The 24,784-nt window shown below is 38.5% G+C and overlaps 1 protein-coding gene across 1 annotated transcript in view; it reads right to left on the bottom strand.

The window, feature by feature from the left end:
* Positions 1-24,784, bottom strand: part of cdkal1 (CDK5 regulatory subunit associated protein 1-like 1) — a 264,900-nt gene that overhangs the window by 195,619 nt on the left and 44,497 nt on the right. The window contains exon 4 of the mRNA XM_053242230.1: positions 15,579-15,663. Within this exon, the coding sequence (XP_053098205.1) occupies positions 15,579-15,663 (85 nt within the window). The remainder of the gene's footprint in view (positions 1-15,578; positions 15,664-24,784) is intronic.

The following is a 24,784-nucleotide window of genomic DNA, read 5'->3' on the forward strand; positions in this document are numbered from 1 at the left end:
GCAATCAAGTCAGAACAGATGGAACCTCTTAATCATGATCTTACACGTTTTGGAACCTGCAAATAGGAACTGATCCGACTTCATGCTGATTTGGATGATGCGGTGTTAAATCTGATCAAGTGGATGAGAATTTGTATTGAGCCGGACCAAGCAAGCCAAAGAAAAACTGAAGATTATTGAACGCTGCTTCAGATCGAGATACAAGTCTTTATAAATAACTTCAAGCAACCTGATAAGAGGTCTCGTGCCCAAAACCTGGCTCTCAGATCCATCAACAATATAAGATGAAATGCATCTGAAACTACCCTAACTGCTGGAGTTACACAGCTACCGTAAATACACTAAAACAAGAAGAAACTACTGCAACTTCTGGAGTAGCACAACTCCCGTAACTGCATGAAAACAAGAAGAAATTACTGTAACTGCTGGAGTAACACAGCTACCATAAATACACAAAAAACAAGCAGAATCTATGGTAACTGCTGAAGTTACACAGTAACTGTAAATACACTAAAACAAGAAGAAACTACCACAACCACTGGAGTTACACAGCTACTGTAAATACACTAAAACAAGAAGAAACTCCCACAACTGCTGGAGTTACACAGCTACTGTAAATACACTAAAACAAGAAGAAACTACCATAACTGCTGGAGTTACACAGCTACTGTAAATACACTAAAACAAGAAGAAACTCCCACAACTGCTGGAGTTACACAGCTACTGTAAATACACTAAAACAAGAAGAAACTACCATAACTGCTGGAGTTACACAGCTACTGTAAATACACTAAAACAAGAGGAAACTACCACAACTGCTGGAGTTACACAGCTACTGTAAATACACTAAAACAAGAGGAAACTACCACAACTGCTGGAGTTACACAGCTACAGTGAATACACTAAAACAAGAAGAAACTCCCATAACTGCTGGAGTTACACAGCTACTGTAAATACACTAAAACAAGAGGAAACTCCCACAACTGCTGGAGTTACACAGCTACTGTAAATACACTAAAACAAGAGGAAACTACCACAACTGCTGGAGTTACACAGCTACTGTAAATACACTAAAACAAGAGGAAACTCCCACAACTGCTGGAGTTACACAGCTACTGTAAATACACTAAAACAAGAGGAAACTACCACAACTGCTGGAGTTACACAGCTACTGTAAATACACTAAAACAAGAAGAAACTCCCACAACTGCTGGAGTTACACAGCTACTGTAAATACACTAAAACAAGAGGAAACTACCACAACTGCTGGAGTAACACAGCTACTGTAAATACACTAAAACAAGAGGAAACTCCCACAACTGCTGGAGTAACACAGCTACCATAAATACACAAAAAACAAGCAGAATCTATGGTAACTGCTGGAGTTACACAGCTACTGTAAATACACTAAAACAAGAAGAAACTACCACAACCACTGGAGTTACACAGCTACTGTAAATACACTAAAACAAGAGGAAACTACCACAACTGCTGGAGTTACACAGCTACTGTAAATACACTAAAACAAGAAGAAACTACCACAACCACTGGAGTTACACAGCTACTGTAAATACACTAAAACAAGAGGAAACTACCACAACTGCTGGAGTTACACAGCTACTGTAAATACACTAAAACAAGAGGAAACTCCCACAACTGCTGGAGTTACACAGCTACTGTAAATACACTAAAACAAGAGGAAACTACCACAACTGCTGGAGTTACACAGCTACTGTAAATACACTAAAACAAGAGGAAACTACCACAACTGCTGGAGTAACACAGCTACCATAAATACACAAAAAACAAGCAGAATCTATGGTAACTGCTGGAGTTACACAGCTACTGTAAATACACTAAAACAAGAGGAAACTACCACAACTGCTGGAGTTACACAGCTACTGTAAATACACTAAAACAAGAGGAAACTACCACAACTGCTGGAGTTACACAGCTACTGTAAATACACTAAAACAAGAAGAAACTCCCACAACTGCTGGAGTTACACAGCTACTGTAAATACACTAAAACAAGAGGAAACTACCACAACTGCTGGAGTAACACAGCTACTGTAAATACACTAAAACAAGAGGAAACTCCCACAACTGCTGGAGTAACACAGCTACCATAAATACACAAAAAACAAGCAGAATCTATGGTAACTGCTGGAGTTACACAGCTACTGTAAATACACTAAAACAAGAAGAAACTACCACAACCACTGGAGTTACACAGCTACTGTAAATACACTAAAACAAGAGGAAACTACCACAACTGCTGGAGTAACACAGCTACCATAAATACACAAAAAACAAGCAGAATCTATGGTAACTGCTGGAGTTACACAGCTACTGTAAATACACTAAAACAAGAGGAAACTCCCACAACTGCTGGAGTTACACAGCTACTGTAAATACACTAAAACAAGAGGAAACTACCACAACCACTGGAGTTACACAGCTACTGTAAATACACTAAAACAAGAGGAAACTACCACAACTGCTGGAGTTACACAGCTACTGTAAATACACTAAAACAAGAAGAAACTACCACAACTGCTGGAGTTACACAGCTACAGTGAATACACTAAAACAAGAAGAAACTACCACAACTGCTGGAGTTACACAGCTACAGTGAATACACTAAAACAAGAAGAAACTACCACAACTGCTGGAGTTACACAGCTACAGTGAATACACTAAAACAAGAAGAAACTACCACAACTGCTGGAGTTACACAGCTACAGTGAATACACTAAGAAAATAAAGCATAAACAAAAACAAACAGACAAAAATAACTGCAACATATTACACAGCATTACAATAACTCAAAATAATACTTGTCAATAACACAAATTCCAGTGCAGCTGTGAGTTTCTGGTTGGAATCCATACTTGCAAAGATAATACAAAATAACACACAGGAAGTCCACAGGTCCACAGGAAGTCCACAGGACCATAGGAAGTCCACAGGTAGTAAACTTTCTAGATGATCCTTGAGCAAACCCTCAACAGCAATTCCGCAGATTCAAGCAAGTAGCCGGAATTAATGGAAAACCAACATCAAGACAAGGGTCACACTTGACGGTGTGTGTTTTTATTCTCATGTATGAAAGTGAACCTTCTTGACCTTCGCGTCAGCTGACCGTGTGTGTGTGTGTGTGTGTGTGTGTGTGAGCAAGCTCCCTAACAAATTCTGAGAGGTTTCAAGATGTTGAAAAGCTTCGGAATCAAGACAGGGTTTGAAGAGCGTCCTGACGAGTAGGAGGTAAAGAGGGAGAAGAGTGATTTCTGAGCAGCTCCCTCATTAGCATAACTTCAGGCTGGGTGAGAAGTGATAACGCTAATTACTGCTCCTGGCTAATCTGGACTCGACGAGGAAGTAAAGAAACAGACAGACGGACACTAAGACCCTTCAGCTTGTTTGTCGAGTGCTAGCCGCACTCCCTGATCACAAGTCAGCTCACATCTCCACGCCGCGTTTCCAAATTTACCCAACATGCCTGAATGTATAATTCAGGTTTAGCGGCGATTGGGTCTGTTCCAGGAATTCAATTACGTCTGTTATCAATTAACTTCAATTTAATCAGACAGCTTCATGAATAATAAGCATGTTATTGCAGCCGGGTGGACGTAAATCCAGGACGAGGCTTTATTAAAATTTCCGAACGGTATGGAATCCAGCGAGGGCGTTATTTGTTAAACATGCGCTCCGTTGATCATCGGAATTACGCTCGACAGCGGCGAGGAAGCGAACGGTTCAGTGTGCACGACTTTAATTATACTACAGATACTAACGCTTCATCCTACATGCAGATACATGCACTAGCATAAACATGGCTCACTGAACGTATACGAGGCTAGATTAAGATTAGCAAGGAGAGGTCCGGAGAGTAAAAACAAGGGCAAGACGAAGTGGAGTGGAAAATTTAGCGTTTCTGATCTTCTGATTCCTCCAGCTGGCAAGAAAAGAGACATATGATGTTTCATTTGTTTAAGGACTGCACGTGACTCGCAATCCGATTATTCCTCAAGACACCGAGGGACGACGTCGGGCCATATTCGCGCCTGCTGTGGCACATTAAGAAGCGCTCGAGTCGAGCCATTTCCTCAGAGCTTTCGTTATTTAAGTCTTTTGGGGAAAAAAAAAAGGATACATTTAGTCGTATTTCATCATTCAGGATTTGTTAGATCTAATCTAGATTTAGTCAATGAAAAATTACATTGATTTATTTTGGTCAATAAAAATTGGATACTTTTATTCTATTATGCTAGCTCTAGCTAGCTAGTATTATTTAGTCTATTTAAGGTGCACACTACAAAAAGCAGTTTTTAGTTAAACCTTTATCCCAAAATAACCAAAAATGTTATCAAAAAGGTGACTAATGTTAACAAACGTGAGGAGTCTGACAGTGTTTTCCACCTACGAAGCGCTAGCATGCATACGCAAATCAGAGAAGACGGATCCGAAGTCTACATAGCAGTACGCAACATGTCTTAACGGTCTTGGATTATTGTATTTTCAAAGTGAAATTAGATTAGAGGTGAAAATCTTTACTTTTGTTCAATCCTCCATTTCCGATGGTTTGGCTTTTTGTCATTTTTATTAGCAACAAAATACCGTCATGTTTGTTGAGGAAAAGGAGAAATTATTATTCAGATATTGTGTAGTCTCTGATGATAATTTTTTGTGTTAGTTTTTTCTTCCAGTTTGTGAAAGGCTAAAGAAATCAGTAACTCAAAATAAAATACTGGTGACTAACACAAACTCGAGTGCAGCTCCGAGTCTCTGCTCTTCCATCCTCACGAGGACAATAACAAACATAACCTTCGTCTACAGGAAGTAAGGTTTCTGGTCAAACTCCTGAGTTTTCTGCTCACTCTAAAACCCTGACAATCCCAGAAGCAGAGGATCTAGAGAGTCTGTTTTCAGGACATGACAGACATTTAGACATCTGCACACAAAGAAGCTGTTCTTTTTCAGACCAGTCAGCAGAACGTGTGTTCATAAACAGAGCAGATATCCTGGAGCGTGAAGAAGCATGACGTGAGCGGAGTGAAGCAATGATCTGAGGTTTGTCCAAGTGGAGCAGAAGGGAGGATAAACATCATCCTGATGTTATGTTCATGTTTAGGTGAATGACAGGCTGAGGACTAGGAGGAGGAGGAGGAGGACGAGTGCAGAAGGTTCTCTCCTGACGCTGGGTTTATTGGGACACGTTTTCTCAATTTCCTCATTAGCAAACAACTCGTCTACCAGGACAGCCCACGGAACACCATAATTATTACACCACAGCGCTGCTGAATTCTGGAATCTGATTGGTCGGAAAGTGTTGATTAATTTTCTGACAGTAGCGCAACTGCAGATCGCAGGTTCACATTAATCTGCCCGTTCTAAATATGTTATTGTTTCTATAGTAACAGCTCATTCACGGGGATGTGTACAGTGGACGCTCTACATAAACTGAGTTTATAAAAAAATTTAGTTGATACGGTGACATTTTCTGTTAAATTGAACATTTATGGAAGGAGTCTCCAGTGCCAGCGCTTTGTACAGCTGTAACTTTACATTTTCTGAGGAGTTTACGCTTTGCGGTTTCTCAGTAACAAAAAAATCAATTTTTTTTGATAGAAAAAAAGAGAAGGTGAGTGAGGGAATGATTGTCTCTGCTAAAATGTAAGTGAGAACAGGAACTAATCTGTTATACAGATATACGCATGTAACTATAAATGGATAAAAAGAACAATGTGTCATTCTTTAATAAATAAATAAAAAGAATGCAATCGTTTGGTGTGGTTTGAGAGAACTGTTGTGCTGTTATAAAAATAATCAACTTTGTGGCAGTAACGGCAACTCCACTTCATCACTGATTATTTTACTATCATAGCACAACAAGGTGGGATTTATTCCTCACTTATTATTACACACTCCTATTGTTCCTTATTGTTTGCCTTGTTGGTGTTCATTTTACCACTTTATAAAACAATAATCTAACAGCTCCGACTGCAATCACTCCTGATAATGACCACTAGCGACACGCCGTTCTCTGGTACGAGCGCTAGGCGCTAATTAGCGCTAGTTAGTGAAAAGGCAGGGGGTGTAAAAAAATAATAATAATAATTCTCTCCTGAGGCAACATTCATTAACAAGTTTCCAGAGGAGGGAGAATTCTGTGTCCGAGGTCACGACCCATCTCCAAATCTTCCCAAATTCCAGCAATGGATGAACGCTGTTACGCTAATTAACATCGTGGGCGTTTTTGCCTGCTGAGTCGAAGTCACGGATCGATCCATGATTAAAAGGAAGAAAAACGAAGGAAAGACGATCCATCAGATTGCTACGGGTCATCTGGGGAAGACAGAGAGGTGGACGGATCATCTGTCATCATCATCATCATCGTCATCACTTATCTTTAAACTCTACTTCAGATTATCGCAAGAGATTATCGTCTTTCTTTCTTTCTTTCTTTCTTTCTTTTTTTCCGTATGCGAATTTCTGTCTTGACATCAATTTAACCAATTACACCCAATAAGTCAAATAATTAAAAAGCAAGCTGTTTATGTCAAACTGAAATACTGCAATCAGAGCTTTTAATTAACGAGGAAAAGTGTCAACGTCTTTTCATCTCCACTTATTTATATTACACTCTAATTAACTGCGCTGTCTCAGCTGCTGAAGAGCTGAAGAGCTGTCTCTGGCCCATCATTCAAAACTCATTTTACTTCCTCGTCTATTTTCACATCAACTCCTGAACATTTTCAGCACTCCCTGCGCTACACACTGAAACAAGGGATACACGTTAATAACTCGTTACTGGAGTATTATGGAAAGGTACATCGTTAGCTAACAGCACCAACAGCGTTAAACAGCAGCATAAATGATCAGAGAAGCGTTCACGTGACAAACGCCAGCTAATTATAACGTGAGAAGGTTTAGTGCTGAACACTGCAGGGTTAGAAATGGACAAAAACTAAAGGAGACACTAATACGAGTTTCTGAGGTGCCATTTAAGCAGCAATATTAAATCACAAGTGCAACAATTTCTCTTCCTGAAAACACGGTACTTATTTTTATTTATCTCTACACAAGCAACTAGAGTTCCTTTAACCCCGTCATGCATCACGGACAGTCAATTTATGGCTCTTTTTTATATTTTTGGAAAATATACGATGTAAATCACCTCCAAAGCGCTTGAGAGCATTGCTGTAAATTAGCATAAATCTCTGTATTATTTGTCGTTATCCAACTTTACTAACTTTCTACATAAAAGTTAAAAAAAAAAAAAAAAATTATGTTTTTTTTTTAGCCAGACTCAACGAAAAAACATGAAATGTTTTTTTTGTTTGTTTGTTTGTTTTTAAAACTGGGTGGGGATGTTTTTTTTTTTTTTTTTTATAAACCTCTTTTACATCTTTGTGTCATGCAACAGTCCTAAACTCTGTCAATTCTGTAAGTTCAGAAATGATATTTTATAAATGATTTGTCTTCAGCATTACATATTTCAGACCTGAATGTTAAAAATTTTGGACAATCCGTTTACTTTTGAAATTGAAATTTAAATATTTAGACAGAATCAAAATTCATATATCTTGCAATTTTAAGTAAAAAAAAAAAAAAGTAGAAGAAGAGGAATTCGATTAAAAATCTGGATATACGTAAAAATAATTTATGCATGAAATTCATGGCAATTTTTTTTGTTTGTTTTTTTTTTACAGGCAGTATGTAAATTACTAAATAAAACAGATTACTTTTTTATTTTTTTTTAATAAAGTCTGTTCTGCAAGTTGTACAACAAGGTGAGATGGAGATACAAGTCCTAAAAAATGAATTACTTTAGTACTTGTAGTACTTTTCTCTCTATACAAGCAGATGGAGTTCAAATTAAGGCAACTTTTTGAGTGTTTTTTTTTGTTTTTTTTTATGACACACTTGCATACTGACTCACTGCCTTTTTGTGCAACCATTATCTCAATAAACTCAACATACTCTGGAGATACACGCCCTTAAAATTATTCTTGAAAATACAATACTTTTTTTTTTTTATTTAATCGAAGACACTTGCACAGGTTTCTTAAGTGCCATCTGAGACCCAGCATTTTCTTTATTAAATAAAACAAATTCCTTTTTTGGAGATACAAGTCATGAACATTTTCTTTATTCTTTAGCACATTTGCTAAAAAGTGGCAAATTGTTTTGTTTGTTTCCTTTTTTCAGCAACTATTAACTTAAACTCATCGCGTTTTTTTTTTTTCTCCTTAAAACCTTCTGCTTCTTTAATCTGTGTGTTAGCAGCAGGAGGGTGTGATGATGTAGAAGAGCACGGCGTGTGGTTTTATTTTTCCGGAAGACGCTGTAAAACTGAACGATACGATTTCTAAAAATCTGAAGCGACCCTAAAGACGGAAACGTTCCAGTCTTTAGTCAGTTTTAATAAACACGTACACTGAGGTTAAGTGTTTCATAGACAAGCCGATGTCCTTATAAACCAGTGTACGAGTGAAAGAAAGAGAGACGTGACGACCCCTCGCACTCTCTCATTAATATCTGTGAACTCCGTCATTACCGTTTGGATTAGACCTCATCCAGAGAGTGGCATCGCACTCACACGTGCACTTCCTGCTCCTGAAATGACGCCTCATTATTGGGGATTTGCACTTCCCTTCCTTTCCTTCCTCACTCCTGCCGCCTCGGAGCCTCCGACATCCACAAGCAATAAAAAATGTTTATTTTTAAGCATGTGATTTCATACGTGTGAGCGTGTGTGTATTAGTTTTGCGCCAGATTCATGGCTGTGGCTAAGAGGATCATAGTGAGGGATTTCAAAGATGGCTTGCTGATATAGTTTCAGTCTTACATCTTGAAAAAATACATTTTAATGAAGCAAAGTCCTCTAAAACATTTCCAAAGACTGGAGCTCCTTCTTCCGACATTTACATGGCAGTAGAATTGAAACATTTTTACATATCTGTGATGGTGTGATCTTTTGTTGTGTTCTTTCTCCTTGTTTACAGGATTTATGATCCACTTGTGGACTCCATGCAGGCATTTATGTCATTTGAAATGTGGTCTGGCTTGTGTTGGGTTTTTGTACGTTGTCTGGTTTCTGTTGTTGTTCATATAAAAATTAATAAAAATAATACCGATAGAAAGTTTTGTGCCAGATTGTGAAAATGTGATCCCGGGATATTGGAAGACTGAATTAATTCATAGATTGAGTTATTGGTAAAAGAGTAACCTTGTTTACGGAGCTGTAAGAAGGTTAGCAAGACCTCCGGGTCAACCTCCATCACTGCCCATTTCCAATACACTCATCCTCAACGCCTCAGTCAGTCCGCGGTCCAAGTTAGCCCCACCCCACCCACCCCCCAGTACAGTGTGTACTCGTCCAACTGGGAATATTCATTGGTTTAAACAAAACTTTAAAAAAAAAAAAAAACAAGTTTGAAAAGGTCCTCATAAAACTCTCTCATTCACTGGTCAGAAATGCAGCCATGGAAGAAGTTTAATAAATCTTTCGAAAGTGTGATTTCGTAGAAATCACAAGAATCCGAAAAGCATGGAGCCGCGCTAAAATATTGTGTGCGTCACGTTTATTTTCTCATCCTGTTTTTTTTTTTTGTTGTTGTTGCTGCTGATCGAAGTCTCCAGAACACAAGGCATTTTAGCACTACAGCTCTGTCTACAAAAATGCTGCAATTCAAATTGCACACCATGTTTGAATCATTTCCTGCAGCGAGTCGATTCAGAGTCACTCGAGTTCACTCAGAAGCAGCCCGAGAACATCTCGACCTCGAGGAGAACACACCAGGGTTCTGTTCAAACGCACTAAACACTGTGTATGTGAAAAAGCCCCGAATCACCTTCTAACCTTCATCAGGATCCGTTTCAGATCCACAGCCTTTCTTTTTTTCTAGTAATCGGAAATCTTCTTAACCAGTGCTGGAACTCTCCATGGTTTCACTGAGGACGAGCTCTCAGAAAGGGAACCCCTCTGCTGTCAGGTTCTGCAGAGAATCTTCAAGGTTCCACAAAGAAACAAGCTGAAGATCGCTTCATGATGCTAACAGAATCGTCAGAATCATCTGGAAGTCCTGAATGAGTCGATTTTTTTTTTCTACACTTTTCTGTGATTCTCAGTAAAAAAAAAAAACAACAACAAGCTGTGGTTTTTTTTGTCTTATTAACTTCGAGAGAGAAAAGTTGCTGGTGAGGGAACGACTGTTTATAGCTGCTATAACGTAAGTGAGAACAGGAAGAAACCTGTTTCGCCAACATTAAATGTAAGTAAAAATGGGTAAAAAGTACATGACGTTTTTTATAATAAATTAAAAAAAAAAAAAAAAAAAACACTTAATTGCTGGCAAATAGCTGTGATATAAGACAAATAAAAATTGGGGTGCCAAAATTTTTATTTGTGATTCATTTATTATTTGGTGAACTGACATTTAAAGATACATCGAGTTTACGCTCACAAACACGAGAACGGAATTCACCAAATAATTTTACCCTGTTTTTTTTTTTGATACTTTAAATTTGGTAGGTCCAATAATGATCCAATAATATTTTTTGGAAATATTGTCAACCATTTTCTGTGACCTGAGAGCCAAATTAAATTTTTTTTCCAAATTTTACCATTTCAAAAGTATTTAAAATAAAAAAAAAAAAAAAAAAAAAAAAAAAAAAGAAAGACAAACTTATTTTAGTGTCGAGAGTAACTTCACATGAGAACAAAACTTGTTTATATATAGCATTAGTTAATGCATATGTCCTGTGTGTGTGTGTGTGTGTGTGTGTGTGTGTGTGTGTGTGCGCACACATAGTAGTTATCCCACTGATCTACTGCCCTGCCTTCCTTTTTCTTTTTCTCTCCCACACACACACACACACACACACACACACACACACACACACCCCTATAAGTGTCCTCGTTACCATGCAGAACTTATAAACAAACACACAAATGTGTGCTCTCATATAATTTAGTCCAAGACTCGGCTGTAGCTGCTTCACTAAATCAATAAAACAGAACACTTGTGCAGTGTAGTCATAAAAGACTGGAGATAATTAAATAAACTAAGTGCTCTCCCTCTCTCTCTCTCTCACACACACACACACACACACTAATGCGGCTTTGCAACAAGAAAACTAACGTTTATTTCCTTTCATCCAAACACACGAACATCGCAGTTTCTGTAAATATAATTATCTTGTTATTGGGGGCAAATATTTACACACACATACACACACACACATGTATTTAGCGAGATCGCCATGCACTCCGTAAACATTCATCACGTATTAACTACGTTTATGTAAACACGCAACATCACTAAGCAAATTCATACTAGATTACAAAAAAAAACCTATGTTACGAGTCCTTATACGTACACCTATGTAGCTACACGCCGTAATTTACACTTTTACGTAGTTCACGTTGTAAATTTACATGATTTTAAAGGTTAAATTGCAGCTACAAAACTGAAAAATTTCACGTAAAATATGAACTAAAATGCGTGACTAAAAACAGTGTCACAAAACAGTGTCACAAAACAGTATATAAAATACTATATTCTGATACTACGCTATTAAAATAAGTATAATACATTACGAAAAATACTTTTACGATATGTATACTACGTAATTTCATCTTATAAACATGTAAAGCCTTTTTCGTCAGTACGCGTCGTTTTAGTTTATTTTCAAATAAATGTTTTTCCATTTTGCTGCATGTACACCTAACTCACGAACCATTAAAGGATCTCCGGTTGCCCTTCCGGAGCAATCCTTAACATTTCTATGTAGGAGGAGTGTTTTCCTGTTAGAAAAGTTTCAGGTAGAACCTTTAATTCTCAAATAAACGCTTAGAGAACCCTTGAAGAACCCACAAACTGAAGCGAAATGTTAAACTCCTGACAGATTCTAGATATTAAGGACAAAACAATGAACAATAGTTTGGAGTCTTAGAAAATAGGGTTCTTGAAAGGTTCCTTAAGGGTTCATGGGATAATTAAGGGTTCTTAGGTTCCTTAAAAAAAGGTTCTGTTTAAAACCCCTTCTGATAGGAAAACACTATGATGCAGGGTTCTACGCAGAACCTTTAATAGTTCCTCAGAGGGACAACTGAAGAACAATTAGCAAACATTTATTTTTTTTTTTTTTTTTTTTAAAAAGTATACACTCTATATATAAATAAAAAGATTCTTCAAGGGTTCTCTGGATAATTAAGGGTTCAAATTAAAGCTAACTGTCCCTAGGTTCTACTTGGAACCATTTCTGATGGGAAAACGCACTGTTATAAGGTTCTACACAGATCCTTTATTGGTTCCTTCAGAGAGACAGTCAAGAAAAACTTCAGAGTTAAAAATTATTTAAGTGTTCCCATTCTTGGAAAAAAAGGGTCTACACAGAACCATTAAGGGTTCCTGAAGAACACTTAAGGGTTATTTATTTATTTATTTATTTATTTAGTTAGTTAGTTAGTTAGTTTACTCATTTGTTTGTTTGGAAAAAAAGGTTCTTGTTTAATTAAGGGCTGTCAGATTTCTGAAAAGCTTCTAGTTAGAACCCTGTAATAAATACACTCTGTCGAAGGATTCTATATAGAACCTTTCAAGGTTCCTCCACAGGAACAAAGGTTTTATTACAAGTTACACACTTAACTGTTTTGTTTTTTTTTTTCAAAATAAAATTATAAATTCATTTTTTCCTTTTTCAACTTTTTTTTAAAAAAAGTATTGAAATAAAATTTTGAAATAAAAAATAGGTTAACTATTTTTTAGATTTTTTATTAGAAATATTTCTAAATATAATTAGAATATTTTTTTTTATTTTAATGTGTGTATATATATATATATATATATATATATATAGAGAGAGAGAGAGATAGATAGATAGATAGATAGATAGATATAAAGTCTAAATTTTTTTAATAAAATTTTTCTGGAGAGAGATGCAAGCTTTTATTTTTTAACACTATTTTTTTGTTTACACTTTCCTTTTATACAAACACCAAACTAAGAATAAAACTCAGACTTGAACACGGGAATTTTGTTCCTTCATTTTCCGCACTAAGGTTAGGGATTACATGGAATTCCAGCTTGACAGCGTTCCTTAAGCTTCATCTCTGAATTTCGGTTTTTCAAATTTTGCATATTTTAGGATCCAGTTAGTTTCCGGTTAGTGCTGTGTCATTCTCAGCGTGTGTGAGTGTGTGAAGATTAAAATCACCGTCAGAGGCAGAACAGAATCAAGGCTCTTCAGGAGCAGTGTGTGTGTGTGTGTGTGTGTGTGTGTGTGTGTGTGTGTGTGTGTAACAGGCTCTTCAGAAACTCAAGCCACACACACACTCGAGACTTGAGTCACATGACCCGGGGTCACTGGACACTGGTGTGCTCCCTCGTACCTGATTGGTTGATGTCTCACACATTTCCGCTGGCCTGCGTGTGATTGTGCACATTTACATGTGACGCTGCAGTGTGGTGTGCTCCTCATACCGTTTCATCACTTACACATTCATCAGGACGTACAGGATCGCTCTGTGTGTGTGTGTGTGTGTGTGTGTTTACTCTCAGTCTGATGCGGTGTTTAGTCTGAAACACTTCAGTGAGTCACAGATCATGAAGGAGCTCACTGTGTCGTAAAATTTTCATCTACGTAAGATTTTCTTTTATTTAAAAAATTGTGCTTTAACCAATCAATCAATTAATTAATTAATTAAAATACAAAGTAAAAAAATTTAATCAATGCCTTCCGCAATCTGGGAAAAAAAAATATTCCCAAGGGGTTTCTCAAACATATAAATAAATAAACAAATAAAATGTTTATGAAAACAAGGCTTTTCACAAAGTGAAAAAATCCCAGTGCCTTTTTGCACAGAAAAACAAAATACATGTATATAAAATTATTTTTTAAAAAATTATTATATAAAATTTTGAAAACAATAATTTTAAAAAGTGCCTTTCATAATTTTGTAAAGGAAACCTGAGCATCTATATAAGCATAAATGAATAAATGAATATATGAATCAATAAATAAATATTGCCCTTTGCATTCTGGGTGGTGAATGAGGGTTTTTTTAATTTTTTTTCCCCACAAAATCACAAAATGCCTTGTTTTATTTGTGAGCTTGCTTGCCTTATTTACTTGTTTGATCAAGTTTTTTTTTTATTTTTAAATTAATTATTTAGTTAGTTGATTATTAACAAATAAATAAGCAAACAAAAACTAAATAAATTAATTAATTAAAAAAGACAAAAACTTGCAAATAAAGCAAGGCTTTTACAAACTCTTAAAAAAAAATTTGCTCACTAACCGAAAAAAATAAATAAATAAATTGTGTTTTACAAACAAAGAAAATCCTGATGTTTCCAAAAATAGAAAAGAAATCCTGATGCTCTTTTCAACCTGAGAATAATTTCTGATCTATTAAAAAAAAAACCAAAAAAATCATAATGGTGCAAAATTGTCAGAACGTGTATCAAGGACTCAAACATCACGTCTGATGTCACGCTGTCATGCAGTAAACAAATAAAACATCACAAATAAAACATGCAGAAGATGGGGGGAAAAAAAACGTTTTTATTACGACTGTGTGGAATAAAGAACTGCACTGCAATTAAGTGTTTTTATTCCTTTAAAAAAACATTCCAGCAAGTTAAGCTCCTGTGTCAAAACCAGTGACAGAAATCACACACACACACACACACACACACACACACACACACACGAGTATGCAAAGCACCACCTTGCTTTAATCTGGCAGTTTTTATGGAAATGACGGGATTTTCATATGAAATGTCTCCAAACAGAGAGAGAACGAGGAGGGGTGGAGCCTAATCAACTTTCCCTGCTGTGAATTAAAGACACACACACACACACACACACACAGAGTTTAAATAATAGCTGAATTTTCATAATATTTATGCAGCTGCTACAGAAATCGCAGAGGAAAAAGTGATGTTTTTGACCATTTTTGGGCAAAGGGGCGGGGCTTACAGAGGCCTTTTTTTGAGTGATCTCTCACACCAGCGTACTACGATGTTAAATCACAGAGCTTATATGTAAAATGTGTAAAAATGATCAGCAGATCTGCTTTTTGTTGTGGTTTTTAAATAACACTTGTCAAGACCAGCATCGCTGTTCTGCACCAACAGGAAGTGACACCAGTGCGAGATACGCTTAAGACTACTGAAGTGCACTTGCGTGAAGGGTGCACTAGCAGAGTCGCTTCAGTCGGCTGTGTCCTAATCTCGCATCCTTGTGTTGTGTTTAGAAAATTATTTCTATTTCAAAGTCCACAAAAAAAAAAAAAAAAAAACATTGCAAACGACCCGAAAGTTGACCTGAGAGTGAGCAGACACAGACAACAGGAGTGTGTGTGTGTGTGTGCTCGGCTCAAACAGAGACAGATGTTGATGTTAAGGAGAGTGGGATTCTGGGTAATGTAAACTGTCTGTGCAGTGAAGATTCAGGACAAGGTCGAGCTGGGGCACGAAAACCGTTTGGGAAGGAAAAACATCAAAACTGTGTGTGTGTGAGATAGACGATGGTCTGTGGTTTACTCTTAAGGTATGCCCTTACTTGATGTTGTTCCTGAAGTGATCTTCCGCTGGGTTTTTTACCGTGCAGCTGTTCAGCAGCCAAACATCTGCCTCAGACGGGTCGTCTGAAACGAGACAGGACAAAAGTGTTACCTTTTAATATTTCTTACAAGTAATAAAAATCACTTCATCAGGCTTTATCACCAAAATATTCTCATACCACGACAGTCCCCAATCCCTTCCTCTCAGGAATTCTGTACTTACTGGGATACACTGTTAAGATGCCAGCCTACAGCAATGCATCATGGGAATTTGCAGCCGTTAAAATACGTTGTTTGGAAACCTTACTGCTGAAGTGGGAAGTCTGTGTTTGCTTGAATGCTAACCTCTTTCAGCTGGAATTCTGACTGGAAAATGTCTGCGCATTCAGATTTCTGGTTTCGACTGTTAATCCGGACTTCTACTGACCATCACTCACACTCACACACACACACACACACACACACACACACACGGTTTGTTTGTTTTTGATATATTTCCCGTATTATCCAGCAGACAGAATCAGTCAAGCATTCACGTGCTGACACACAGCCTGTCTCTTTCTCTCTCTCTCTCCCTCACACACACACACACACACACGCACGCACGCATCAGTCACAACTTCCAGAAAATTCCCACAATCAAAAGCAACCCTTGACCATGACTGTGGTCGTGGAGTTCTGGGAAGTGAAGAAGTGAAGCAGAGAAGTGACATCCTCATCTTTGTTCGGAGGACAGAGGCTGAAAGACGAGTGCCAAAAGCATGGGTAATAAAAATCACATGAGCAATTTTACAAGGCAACAGAAACACTGCTGATTTCCTGCAGATATTCATTACTAGTGCACACTCATCACACAAACAAATAACAGCACTCAAACATCTCCAGCTAGTAAACCACATTTCTGATCTCAGAACAAGGCAAAAACACCAAAAAAAAAGTGATTAATAAACATACTCTAAGGCCCCACCCACACCTATATGGATAATTTTGAAAAAGTAGTTTCCACCCCGTCCACATGAAGTGTTTACGAAAAATTTCTCCGTCTACACAAGAATGGTTTGAACACTCTGATGAGCTCTCCAGTCCAGCAGGCGGCGATGTGTCAAACGGTTACGTCAAACGCCTCAAGAATAAGGTTAAAAGCTGCGTATTCAGCGTTAGAGAACGTGAAATGGTGAAAAACAAATCCAAATTAAATTGCAAACTCATTCTCAAATAAGAAATTACAGAGCACAAAGTAACCTGATCACCAACTGTGATAAACATCCTAGTGCATTCATTACACACGCTAAACACACGCAAGTTTACGCTGTGACGTCAATGTTTTCATTTCTGAGATTTTTTTAGCCACACTGGACAGCATTTTCAAAAATCTGCATATACGTGTGGGCGGAGCTTCAGAATAATTTCACTCACTCCTGCAATGCTGGACTTTTTTTTTTTCTTTTTGACATGTTTTACAACCCAAGCCAATTGTTGGTGCTATCTTTTTGCGGTTTCCCAACAGCACCAATCGCCACTGATCTTGAAGGCTGGCGATGGAAGCGAGCTCTCTGATTGGCTGTTTCAGTGAAACATGAAACGGAACCTGAGCAACTGTACATTCACGTTACCCTATGTGGCGACAAGTCACTCATCTCGCATGTACGGTTGTCAATTGTGGGCGTGGCCTGTCCGACTATTTTTTTTTTTTTTTTAGCTCTGATGAGAAACAGTAGCTGTATATCTTCTAAAGCTAACTAGTTAAACAAATTAAAATAACACATTAATCAGAGTGAAAATCAGTTGTTTTACGTTACGTCCTCGGCTTCGTACTAGCTTATTTCTCCAATTAGCAAAGCGAGCTAACTGTACTAGCTATGTACACGCACCAGAGGCACCAACAATCTCTGCTACTTCCTTCTAAGCTTTACTTTTCTTCGTAACGTCTCTGTACACATTTAATGTGAGGTAACATACGGCAAAAGCAAGGTTATAAGCTTTTCTTCCGTGACTGCAGAACAAATTGCAGGTAGGAACTAAAGTTGTGAGTGACAAACTGAAGAAACGTCAGACCACATGCGGCATATGATTCGTTCAGGATGATCACTTTGGATTTGCCTTGTCTTTACAGTGTTAAATTTGCATATAATTTGCATATAATTAAGAAAATCTCAGTTCAAATGTTGCTGAAATCATGTGTCACACGCACCGATGTAAAATTAACGCTTCGTGGCTTGCTAGCGTGAACGTAGAGTAATGCACTACAGGAACAGGCTACTATTTTAACACAGGTTAACATATAATACTGAATCTTGCCATTTTCTTTTCATCTTTTGATTGAGAGTACAGCCTGCTGCCCCCTCCTGGCATGGAGAGTTATCTCCTGTGATATTGGCACAGCTGGTCACCAGCTGTCATCTTTGCAATATCAATGTCCAGAATTCAGGAGTGCTGTGATATTAAATTATATCATGGATTTACTTTTCAGCCTTTAACACCATCTTTCGTCAGTAGTCTAACTAGCAGAAAAGGTCAGACAAGTTCCCAAAAACAAATAAGACTGGAGAGAATCCCTGGAGGCGCTTCACCTTACATGACTCAGCTTCATTTTCCGTGCATTTAACAAACTGTTTACAGCAGGCGGCATTGGGAGGAAGCCAGACAGCCAGGGGAAAAGTAAAATATATATAAATAAATTCAATCATGCAAGAAGGAGACAATCAGCCACTGATTAACCCCATCATTAGTTGAAGCAGAGAGAGCTCGTAAACTCAAACTGATGCAAAACAAGCAGGCAGTTCTGGGAACGTCATGAATCATTAGCGAAGAAACCGGGAGAAAGGAAATAAGTCACGTTTTTTTTTTTTGTTGTTTTTTTTTTTAAACAGTTTTACATGACAATTAAAGGCTTCCTTTCCAGTATTGTTCACATGTGGTTTCCTCTCATCCGGAATGAAGACAGCAACAAGCAAATTTATCAGAAGGATAAAAAAAATTGCAAACGCTGCATAAATGGTAAAACCGAAGATTTTAGCTACCTCTGAGTTGTACATGTTGAATTCGAGGAAGTCTTTCTAGAGCTATAACAAGGTACTAAACATTAGAAGTTTACACTAGGTCACTGATACATCATCGTAGGTATTTACACCATAAATAAACCCAAAAACAATAACACTAGAAGCACGTTAAGCTCACTGAACCGAGAGGAGTTAAATATTGATGAATGCATGAGGCAAATTATTTCACTCGAGGCATCAAGGGTGAATTAGCATCTTAGAAAGTAAACACACACACACACACGAGTGTTGGCGTAAATACCCCAGCTGCATTCCAGATATCTGCTCTCACTCAAGGCATTAGAGCAACCTGAGCCCAACACTGAAATATACAGCAGCACCCAGGGGACAGAGGTATTTAGTGCGTGTGCACACACACACACACACACACACACAACTGTCAATGGTATTCCATAAAGATCTCAGGCTATATTTCTTCTGCGTTTTATTCCTATCTTCATCCCCAAAAGAGTTCTCGTGTTTTCATTTCATCATAAACAGCAGCCGCAAAATATTAAACTAGAGGCCGAGGTCACGCTGATGAACAGCTGCTAGAGTTCAATACAAGCCACACAGGGAAGGCAGGAATGGATGAATGGATGGATGAATTTGATAAAATGGATGGATGGATGGATGACATGGGTGAATGACATCAACAATGAGGTGGTGAATGGATAAAAAGGATAAAGGACATAGATGACTTGGACAGACTGATGACATGGTGGACAGATGGCAACGATTCTCTGCCAAAAAGAGATGTATGTAAGGATGGATGGGTGGCATGGATAACATGGATGGATGGATGGATGGATGGACGGATGGATGGAGAACATGGGTGGATATGTGAATGGGTAGATGAATGAAACGCATGTCAGGATCTTTTCCAGACAGATTGATGCTTTGGATGGATGAATGGAAGGACAGATGGAGATTTGGGTTATTCAGATGAGATTCTCTGCCAAGAAGAGATGTATGGATAGCATAGGGGGAAATATGATATGAAGAATGGATGAATGGCATTAATGGTGTATAAATGGATGGATGGACTAGTCACTGGACGGATGATGTTAATGGACTGATGGATGAATTGGAATGGTGGATGGTTGGTTGGATGACACTGATGGATAGATGGGCACTTTGTTGGATGGGTGGATGGATGACTTGAATAGATAAAGATTCAGGAGAGTCAGTTGAGATGCTCTACCAAGAAGGGATGACATGGATGGATGGATGAACAGATAGATGGACAACACATATGTATGCATGGATGGAATGATGAACAGACGCTATAGATGGATGAATGAAGGGAGTGGAGAAGTTTCCTATTGCTTAATCTCCTCATCTGTCCAGTCACCATCAGTAACAACCTCATGATAGATGGACAGATGGATGGACAGATGTGTTGGACGACCAGGTAGACAATTGACTGAATGAAGAAGTGGAGAGACAGACGATTGAGGATGGTCAAACATGGTCAGTTGTCCATTTAATCATGAATGGTTGGATGGATGGGTATGAAATGGAGTGGAGAACTTAGCTCTTTATCTAGCTCTCTGCTTTCTCATTGCTTCTTTTAGTCAACTGTCCATCCATCCATCCATACCAACATCCCGCTGGCTAGACAGATAGATAGATAGATAGATAGATAGATAGAAGGATCTACACACTATAAAAATGTCCAGCTATTAAACCCTCTCCTGCTCCATGGATCAGGTTTATAATCCCTCCATCTTCCAGAACAACCCCACCCTCATTCGATGCACCCTTGACCATGAGTGTGAACTTCTGGGAAGTGAACACTGTTCGCTTCAATGTGTTCCCTTCAGATCCGAAGTGGCCAAATCTAAATTCTCTCTCTGTTCGTTCAAAAACAGAGGGCAGAGGCAGACAAACGAGTGCCAAGAGGACGGGTAATAAAAAAATCACATGAACAATTTTACAAGGCAATAGAATTGCTGCTGTTTTCCTACAGGCGCTTTTTAACTATTTATCATCGCTTTGGCTAGGAAATGAGATTTCTGCCTTCAGCAAGTAGCTGTTCTGGTGTTTACTTGACTGTGCAAACTTTTTGAGGAGTGTCTTCTTAGGCCTAAATTAACTCAACCAATTATCTACCTCTAACAGCATACCCCAAGTGTTTTATAGTCTTTACATGGAGAGGAGTGTGACTCCTACACTTGCACATCCATCACAACGAGGGAGTACTAAAACATGTTTTGAACAAAAATTTGTGAATCAAGATTTGTTAGAGGAGATAAAAGTCTTACATGCAAGCAGCTAACAAGACAACAGCTATTTTTTATTTCGTCACCATTAGCAATTAGTTTATAGCTACAAATAAAAAAAGTTGGCGTGGTAGTATTTTATTACGTCATCTTGCTTCATGTTAGTACTTTTCACGCCACACCCGCTGAACAGGTGACGTCTGTTTTGAACATCATTGACTTTTTTTATTTTTTAACAAGCCGTGTAGTTGGTTCACGAATCAAACCAAAGAGAATAAATAAAATTAAACCAGGAGCTACCAGGAGCTAGTTTCTAGTTCGATGAACTGCTTTCAGCTCGTTACGTAGTGTTACATACTTTGTAAAACGACCTTAGATTTTTGAACCTAAGGTAAATTTAACACAAACAAAATAAATAAATTCACATAAATGCAGTTGATTGGAAAAGCAGAAACAGAGGCAGATCTGGGTCATTTCTTTTGTGCAAGATGTTGATCAGTCGTACAGTAATATTTTTCCGAGTACTAGGGTCTGTAGAATGTGGGTCCAGTTGTGACTCGTGTTCTAAAATGTTTCGTGGTAGTAACAGGAGCATAACAATGCAGCTTGACTTGTAGGATAATGCTGACGCTCCTCAGAAAAGCAAACAAACATCCCGTTATCTTTACTCACCACCCTGAGACATTTTGACACATTCTGAAATAAAATCTTGTGCTGGCTGGAACAGAAAACAACAGCCTGTAAAAGTAAAAGACAAAAAGCCCATGCACAATTTGGAATGTCACCGAGAACGCCTTGCTCCCAATAAAACCCTGCCACGTTTATTTGGATAGTCCTGTTTGTTCTGGGCAGGAAGTGAGGTCTCGGAAGCAGCAGGAAGCATAGCAGCTCAGTCTTCAGGGCACGGTGCTGAGAAATGAGGCTGTCAAGAGGAGGCTGTGAACATGGAGCACCGCTGGAGAGAGATGTTCCGGGGAGGTTTTTGGGAACCGTTGTGGATAATCAGGACGTTGGGGGTAAGACAGGTGGAGAGCGGCTCTCAGCTTGAGGCAGGTGGGGTACATTCACAATGTGATGCACCGCCACAAGCAAGGACGAGCATGAAGCACTGGAGCTTCGTCAAGATTAACTGCCCAGCTCTGGAACCCTGAGAAGTGGATGAGAGGAAAAAAAAATAAAAAGCCATAAAAAAAGAAAAGGCTGTTTGTAGAGTGCAGAAGTGGAATCAAATCGACATGAAAATACGGCCAGTTTCCAGCAGGGTCAGCACATATCTGTTTTCTTTTTCTTTTTTTTTTTTTTAACAGTATTGATCAACTAGTGATTTTTCTTTCCAGGCTGAGAACTTGTTTTTTGGTACTTGCTGATATCGATATCAAAATGAGGTTAGTATTAATCAATCAGGGACACGACAGAACATTTTATTTAGTTCTGTTTATGTTTCTCCCATTTGAGCAGCGGCACTCATTCATAGTAGACTCATTCTTTATAACTTATAAAAATGAAGTGCATTAGCTAGCTTTTCTTTGTTTCCCTTCAGAAAAGCACTTCTGTACAGTGGTACGTAAACTATGTTTTTTTGTTTTCCATTGAGTTGGAATCTCATCGGCAATCACCCTTAGTGGCAATTCGTCAAGAACACCACACTGGGCAAGAGCTGTTCTTTTCATTCATCTGCAGGCATTTTTCTCGCTGCTAGAGAAGAGCTCCTTGTGCTGCGTTTTATGTTTAAGATGTTTTTTAATCAGGTTACTTGCACTGTATCTGATCATTAATCGTGAAACATGCCTAGATTGCGGTCATTTCCTGTCGTCTGTTCATTCGCATGACAACGCATATCACGCAGTATCAGATTTTGGTATGAGAGTATTATTTTATGAACATGAGTATGTAACTGAGAACGGTATTGGATCAATACCCAATCACAGTATCTGTACCAACGCATCCCTAAGATCAACGTTCATGTATCTCTAAAAACACCTGAGGCTGTAAAAAAAAATCTAAGCAAAACAGACACTGTAATGGGTAGAAAAGGAAAGGATGTGTGTGTATACGTGTGTGTATGTGTGTGTATACATGTGTGTGTGTATGTGTGTGTGTGTATATACTCTAAGGGGGTATAAAGTGAGTCAATATTCTGGGAATGCTAGCGCACACTTGGGGAATCCAAGTAGGTCGATTTGCAAGAATTTGCATGAAGACAGCGCTGCAAACAGGAAGGCCTGTTACAGATACATTGCATGGGGGTGACTCTGCTTCTTCTCATATGACCCATTCACAGAAATATTAAAATACCACAGGTCTAATGAAGGAAAATTGTAGGCAATTAGGAATCTTTGTGGTTTTGGTCATGAGATCATTTATGCTATAGGAGGATTAGTGGAACAGCAGACCACTGTTGGACTCGTGAGAATATTTAAGCCGGCAAGTTGGTGACTAGCTGTAACTTCTTTTATACCTGTTATAGATAAGTAATGAACAACTTCTGACCAATCAGATTCGAGCATTCAGCTCACAGGCCTAGAATAACACATGACAAAAACTTCACACATCAGATCCAGCTGTGTTTCTGTATGAACACACTGATGAGTCGGCATGCCAGACTCAGCATTATTAAACTGACCCAGAAATCTGGCGGGCCACGTACCCCACCTCCATCTTAGCAGAAAGCCCCAGGATCAACGCCTGGCCTGGTGACAAAATTAAGTGCTGGGAATCGGAGTCTGTGCAAACAGTGTGTGTCCAGACCCCTAGCAAGTCATCCGCAAAAATGGGCAGGAGGTGATTCATTACGGTGGACTCGGAGCAAACCAACCTTCCCTACACCTTCATATACAGGCACCTTCATAACCAACCTTCCCTACACCTTCATATACAGGCAGAACCACTGGGGTTTCACAGTTATAGTGAATTAAGGCTAGGAACACATCAATACTGACACTGGGCTCATTTGCTCATAAAAAATGCTCTGATAGCAACATCCCATACCAAGGAATGCTATATGACATACTCCTAGTGCACGTTGTTGAACTGACGAACAGACAACACGAAATGACAGCAATCTGGACATATTTCACAATTAATGATCAAAGCAAGCAGACTGCAAACTGCTCTGTGAAACATCTTAACCAGAAAACTCAGCATGAGCACTTCATCGTTAGCAGCAAACGCTGGCTAGGTGAGAAAACCTGTCTACATATAATGCTAGGAGAGTGAAAATAACAGCCTTGTACGTTACTTACCACTGTACAGAAACACTTTTTTTCCCCTGAAGTGAAACAAAACAAAACCTTCTCTTCTCCACTCAAAGCACACTAACATAGCTAGTTAATGCACTTCATTTAAAAACAACTTACTAACATTATAAAGAACACGTCTGGTAGACTAATGCGCTTTTCACGGCCAAGACGTAAACCGGGAAACACAACAAATTAAATGTTCAGTCACATCCCTGATTGATTAATACTAAGTACCTTACTCATTTCGGCATCAGTATCGATATTAACATTTACCAAAAAACATGGAATCGTACTTGTTCTGAAAAAAAAAAGGTATCTGCACATCCCTAATTAAGGCTGCTTGCACATCCAACATGAGAAAGGATCAAAGAGGATAGACGGTCATTTAGAGGAAAATAAAAGGCTGTTATATGCTATATAGAACTGTGCGAAACTCAATGTGCTCCATTCTGAGGCCTCCTTTGAAGCCATCTTTCCCCCGGGACGAAAGGAAAAGCCCTCATAGGGTCCATGTCGGTCAAAACCATTTCATCAGGGGTCACGGGACCTTGGGAGACACCAAAGAAAACCAAATGAACCATACAGTGCTGAACTGAGGCTAAAATCTGAATGACTGCCTCCGGCACACTCTGCTTCTTTAAATTTTGCGAAGCAGTGTATTTTTTTCCACTTATGACCACTTCAAGGTTGGGTGGCTACATCA

The sequence above is a fragment of the Pangasianodon hypophthalmus genome, chromosome 1, assembly GCF_027358585.1.
Source record: "Pangasianodon hypophthalmus isolate fPanHyp1 chromosome 1, fPanHyp1.pri, whole genome shotgun sequence".
Taxonomy (NCBI): domain Eukaryota; kingdom Metazoa; phylum Chordata; class Actinopteri; order Siluriformes; family Pangasiidae; genus Pangasianodon; species Pangasianodon hypophthalmus.